The sequence below is a fragment of the Prunus persica genome, chromosome G8 (genome assembly GCF_000346465.2).
Source record: "Prunus persica cultivar Lovell chromosome G8, Prunus_persica_NCBIv2, whole genome shotgun sequence".
NCBI classification, from domain to species: domain Eukaryota; kingdom Viridiplantae; phylum Streptophyta; class Magnoliopsida; order Rosales; family Rosaceae; genus Prunus; species Prunus persica.
This window is the reverse complement of record NC_034016.1, coordinates 13,491,850-13,498,496: the sequence shown is the minus strand read 5'-3', so window position 1 is coordinate 13,498,496 and position 6,647 is coordinate 13,491,850. Positions and strand designations below refer to the sequence as shown.

General features: G+C 42.2%; 1 protein-coding gene across 1 annotated transcript; it reads right to left on the bottom strand.

Annotated features, from left to right (window-relative positions):
* Positions 638-2,325, bottom strand: LOC18767130 (basic form of pathogenesis-related protein 1). The gene has a single exon (XM_020569782.1). It carries the CDS (start codon positions 1,145-1,147, stop codon positions 662-664), a length of 486 nt encoding a protein of 161 aa, XP_020425371.1. The 5' UTR covers positions 1,148-2,325; the 3' UTR covers positions 638-661.

The window sequence follows — 6,647 nt, the reverse complement described above, 5'->3', positions numbered from 1 at the left end:
CCACATGTTAAAGCCCAATGGCCACATGTGCTCCATGTCACCCAAAATGTGTTGTCCACCTGTTAGGCTTGAAAATTCGCCACACGAGTGGGGGCGTGCAAGAATGTGAAGGTAAAAAGTCCCACATTAGAAAGTTAGAAAACCTTGCAAGGGCTTATAAGGATTTGGATTACTTCCCCCATTGCAAATTGGTTTTATGGTGGAATCTCACTTCCTTCAAATAAGACAGGGAGATGAAAATAGCAGCACTCAAAAAAAAATACGTACGGCTATTTAGCCTTAATAATGGATAATTAGTCCTTTATTAAAATTTTGGATAAACCAATTAGAATTTTGTCTAGTTGTATTTTCAAAAAGAGAGAGATTGACTATCAAAAAAAAAAACATAAAGAGAATGAGATAATATTTCGGTTAGATTTTACAAAAATGAAATTATATTATTCTTTTCCTTTTTTTAATTTTAAATTATTCATTCTCTTGTAACCTTTCACAATATCATGTCAAGTGCTAGTCACATAAAGGAATGTTGTGAGTGTGGGAATGTATTTGTATACACCCATTACATTTTATTTTTCTAATTTCGTAAAAGAAAAAAAACACAAGACTTCTCAACAGGCCTCATGAAGGTGTGCGTGTGTGCACGCAAGCATACATACATTGTCTAGTAGGGGCGCTCGTCCTCGGGCTGGTACATGGGATCGTAGCTGCAAACCACATAGTTCTGTCCATTGTTGCACTTTGAAATGCCACATCCAACCTCAGTGGTTTTGCCCCATACCACAGCAAGGTAGTGACCGCATTCGTCTTTGACGCATTTGTTGGACTTTTCATCATAGAACTCCTTCTCGGTGACCCAATACTTGGTGGCAGCTGCGCCGCTCATGCCGTCGCCGGAGGCCAAGTTCTCACCCCAACGCCCCATCGAGTGCTCCATGGCGCAGTCACCAACTCTTTTATCCGCATATTCTTGGGCATACTGGGCCAAGGTCGTGTTCCACTTGAGGGGTTTGTTGCCGACCTCTTTACGAGCCTTGTTGTGCTCCTCGACGAAGCCATCGATCTCTTCTTTAGAAATGTTTGCAGAGACAAGAGTGAAGACCAATGCGACGCAGCAAATGGCCAAAAGAAGCTTCGTGTTGAACGCCATTTTTGTTTCTTGATATGAGAAGTTTAAGGTCTTTTCTTTGTAGTAGAGAAGGTTGGATTGTTAGATGTTGATTGAAAGGGGGCATGGGATTGTGCATATTTATAGAGACACAGGCAAGTTTGTGTCCGCAAAGAGGGTCTTCGAAAATAGGCCCTTAAAAATGGGAGGGCTGAATATTATTTTTTTGGATTCTATAGAGTGCCATAGAGGAGGGGCCAAATAAAGAAAAGAAAGAAGAGATCCATAGAAATTTGTGGTGTCAAATCTTTTGGGCGTGGAATGCGTCCACACCAAGTTTTACTCACAATAAGGGGGGAAGACAATTTTTTGGTGAGTTTCCTTTTTTTTTCCCCTTAAAAAAGTAAGTTCTTCTTTTCTGTTCTTCTTTTCTTTTCTTCTTTTCAGCTCAACTAGTTTTTTTTTTCTTTTTCTTTTTCTAATGGATAAGATGGAAAGAAGAAGTAACAGGGTAGAGCATTATTGGGTGTCTTGAGTAATATCTCTTTTGTTTTTCCTCATGACTTAGTTGGCCTCCTTTCTCCTATGCGTCTATATGCTATTGTTTAAACCTGTCTTCTGGTCCTAATCCCCTTTGTTCACTAAAAAAACTGATAAAGAAAATCACCATACTCTAGTTTTGGGTGTCACACGTTTCAAATTTAGCCATATTCTTTTTTATATGAATTCACTTTTTTTTTTTTTTCTAATGAACAATAATCTCATGTTATAATGTGCGTTTATTTATTAATATTATATCATCGGATGCAATGAATTTGTAACTCAAATAGTTAAGAGGTCCTAAGTTCGATTCCACCCTCCCTCAATATGACTTGTATAAAAAATAAAAAAATAAAAATTATATCACAAGATATAAATTTGTTGTCCACTTACATCAATTTCTAATGTTATAGTGACCAAAAAAAAAAAACAAACTTTCTTCAATTTTTTATAATCTTAATGGTTTTTTGAGTTACTTGTGTCTCTACTAGTTAACTGTTACTTTTTGTTCTTTTTCTTTTTTATAGAAATATCGGCTCCAAAATCTCTGCCCTCGTCAAAGCTATTGCACATCTTCAGTTTTGGCGACCAATCTATTTCGTCGCCCATTCTGAAAATAACCAAACCAACTAACATATGCGACAAATAAACTACATCTTTCACGACCATAACATTCATCGCTGAAATGTTCAGGCGACCAAACATGTATTTCGTCGCCAAATAATTCCATGTTCGCGGGAATTTTTGGTATTTTCGCAGCAACTCACTCTCGATGGCAACCAACTTGGAGCTGTGTAGTGAAGACAAATTTAGTCGCTAAAATATTTCAGCGACAAAATTTTGTTTTGTCGCATGGTATCTTTAGCCCTGAGCTTTCAACGACGACCTTAGAGACCAAAAATATTCGTCGCTACTTATATTTGGCGATTAAATTTGGTGTTATAGTGACCATCTTGTTTCGTCACTAAAAGGGATTATCCTTGTAGTGCTTCTTTCTTTCTAGAAGCTGACAAATAGACTCTGTGCCTTCTGAAATCAAATTATCATGGGATATTTCATTAGTGTTATGAGTTTTAGGGAAAGATGTTACTTGAATGACTTTCTCAGCAGGTGATTGGTGGGGGCAAAAACTCATAAAATGGTTCAATTTCCTCCTCCTGAGTTTGACAGCGTGGGGACAACTAATTATTTTCCTTTGGCGACCAGTCGCTGTCTATTGGCAATCGGTCGCTGTCTATTAGAGACCTGTCGTTTTGAAGCATGTTTTCCGTGTTTGAAGAACTAAGGGGGGCAACCGGTCACTTTCCACTGGCGACCAGTCGTTTTGAAGCTGAGTGACATCCTGTGGAAAAAAATCAAAAATGTAAGGAGGGGTGGATTCTCGATTCTCCTCTTGTGCTGCTGAAAAATATAAGACATGTTCCTGAAACACAACATCCATAGAGGTATAGACCTTCTAACTAGGAGGATGATAACACCAGTATTATGAGTGCATAGCCAATCACTACTACATTTTACTCTTTGCGCGACGAAGAACAAAACGTCGCGCAAAGTCTCATTTAGTCGCACCAATTTCAGCGCGACAAAAAAATCATCGCGCATATTCCGTCGCGCGAAGATCGTGAAGAAAGCCTTTGCGCGATGAGGTATAACCCTTCGTCGCGCAAAAGTGTGCGACGGGTAAACCATCGTTGCACCAACGGTGTGGAGACGAAACAACTGTTCGTCGCAAAAGTATTTGCGCGACGACCAAGTATGCGGCGCACGTATATTTGCGCGACGACGGGAATGGCGCGACAAAACATAATTCGTCGCACAAAACATGTTCGGGAGACGTATATGTTCGTCGCAGAATAATTCGCGCGATGAGAAAGTTTTCGTCGCTCATATAATTGCGCGACGAACAATTATGTCGTCGCTCAAAGTTTTTGCGCGACGAAACATTTCGTCGCGCAAAACGTGTTTGCGAGACGTATGTGTTCGTCGCGCATGAATTAAAAGTGAGAAAAAAAATTTGATTTTTTATTTTTTTTTTGTTACATGTTGGTTTGCGCGACGAAATATTTTCCGTCGCGCAAAAAGAATATTACAATTTTTTTTTTTTTATTTTTATTTTAAATAAAATTGGTTTCTTTTTATTGATTTAACAATGAAATTGCAATAAAAATAAATTAGAATAAAATTTTGTTATAAAATAAAATAAATGTCTATGATGAAAATAAATACACTAATCAAATAATGAAGAAAAATCAACCGGGTCGTCGCCAGTATGCGGCTCGGAGGTCTGGGCGTCCACCGGGCCAGTGGTCTGGTGGGCATGCTCGGGGTGGACGGGCTGGGAGGTCGGCACATCAAAATGCGGGACTGGAATGCCGGACTGTGCGAGGGACTGCAGAATGACCGACATCTGGCTCTGAAGAGTGGCCACCTGTGCTGTCAAAGCAGTGACCTGACTGCTCGACTGCGCTGATGAACGGGGTCTGGGTTCCCTCCGCCTGGCATTCCCCATCCCTCGACAATATGTCCCCGGCCTCCTCCCGAGAGTCTGATCCAACGTCTCCGTCAAGATCTGAAATCCAGCATCCTGTGGAGGAGCCACAGACTCGATCGGAGTCTCGGGAGGAAGCTGGAAGGCGGACTCCTGAAGAACCAACTGGCTCCTCTCCACCATCGTCGTCTGTTGAACATAACATAAAATATAAATTAAAACATGCATATAAATTGAATGCGTAACATAAGAATTAAAATTAAATAATACTTACATGAAGGGACTCGGCCAACTCATTCCCGGGTCGAACATAAACGTCACCAAAGACGTCGATCTCTGGGAACTTGGACCCCTCCTAAATTGAACAAGAGAAGAAAAATATTAGTATGAAAAAAATAAATTAATAAAAATGACATTAAAAATGAAATATAAATTATGTGATTATTACCCATCGCCGTGCATCCATCCTATACGAAAAGGGCCTGGAGCCGGAATGGTGGAGAAGGGTCTTCTTCTTCCTATTACCCTTATTCACTTGGGCTTTATTCTGTTATACAAAAAATGAAACGTATTAGTTAAAATATAACAAATTAAATAATAATGAAATAAAAAAAAATGAAATAAACATTAATAAGAAATAAGTAATAATTAAACAAATATGATTAAAAAAATACCACATATTCGGGCGCTTGAAAATGAGCGCAGAGCCACTCCCAACTATCCTCCCGCCCCTCAAGCTCCTTCGGGCAACCCTCCTGAAGAGCGACTTGCGGATCATCAAAGGCCTGAAAATGATGGTGCAAGTCGCTCTTCCACTGCTTGTACCTCTCAGCGAAGAGTCTGTTGACGTACGCCAACGACTCTTCGTCGAGATCCTCCAAGTTATAGTTCGTCTACAATCAATTAATTAGATACGTTAAGTAATAGAAATATACACAATTTTAAAGAAAAATAATGAAAATGTAAGGTACATACCGACAACTGGCCGCGAACCTCCACCTTTATCTCGTCAGGAATGACCCTCCAAGACTTCCATTGCATCGGGCAATAGGTCCGCACGACGTGGCCAATGTCGTGGGCCAAGGAGCTATGCAACTCCGCCGTGGGTGCAGCCCGATGGCGCTCGTCGTATCCGATGCTGATACGACTGTTGGTCACCCGGGTGACCTTCGCCGTCTTCAGCTGACGACACGGCCCTCGGGTGTTCTTCTTCGCTGCAAAGAAATAAGATATTAATGTTAAATAAACAACATTGTCAAATTTCAATATAAAATTAACAATAAAAAATGGTAGTTATACCTGGCTGTGATCCCGAGGTACCAGTACCGTCGGTCGATGTCATCTCGGTGGTGTCGGTAGGCCGATGCCGCCGCCTAGCACTAGCTGGCTGCGCGACGGATGACGAAGATGACGCTGGCGCCTGGGACGCCCCGGGACCTACCAGCACGTGCTCCATCAAAGCTGGAGCTGTGGCAGCAGATGCCGACTGAGCCGGGGGATTCGAACTCGGTGCAGTCGTCATCGACCTACCACGTCTAATCAAGTCTGACATCTGCACATATAATTTCATTCAGAATTTAAACTAATTAATTAAAAGCGTAGCATGACCTAGGGTTTGGAATTTCGGAGTATGCGGGACTCCGATCAACAATCGGTCGAATCCTAAACGATCCGAGAAACACAAAGGTACAACTACATGAGTTTGAGTTCGATCCAACGGTCCGAACATATCAAACCTGAAAATCGCAGAATAGGCGAAATCCGATCAATACTCAAACGGTAACCAAATTCAAATCCGAGGAAACCTACGCGCTCGTGACAAACAGGGGATTGCTCTGGGACACAATGCCCCACTGCCACAGCATCCCACGCGCCACCACACGCTCCGGCAGCGCGTGGGTGTCCAAAGCGATAACATTCGCCGGAAAATTCTAAAAACTAACGGCCAAGGTTCCTACCCTAGGTTGAAAACATTAATTGGAGCCACTTTTGTTCTCGGACCTACCCCGAAAAATGGCCGGAAGTGGCCGGATTTGAAATTCCCAAACCGGCCAAAACCTAGGGTTTTAATTCCTATTTCCTATAGCAAAAATTCAACAAATCCTAACCAACCATCAGCTAGAGCACAAAAAATAGTCCAGAAAGCATACCTCAGGCGTCGGAAATGGTGGCCGGAGGAGAGAGAAATCGGACGGCGAAGAATCGAGACAAAACCGGCAGGATCGACGGCGGGCTCGACGGCGAAGGCAGGGGAGGCTACAGCAGGAGCGGCGGTGGCTGAGGTGACGGCGGAGAGAGACGAAAACGGAGGAAAAAACCAGAAATGGGGAAGAAGGAGGCTTCGGGCCGTTTCTGCAAATTTTTACGACTTTGCGCGACGAAACATCCGTCGCGCAAGGTCTCCCAGAATGACAAATTTTGAATGGGGATTAGGGTCTGTGACTTTTGCGCGACGAAAAAGACATAGTTCGTCGCGCAAAAGGCTGTCGTTCCGCCAAATTTTTGGGATTTAGG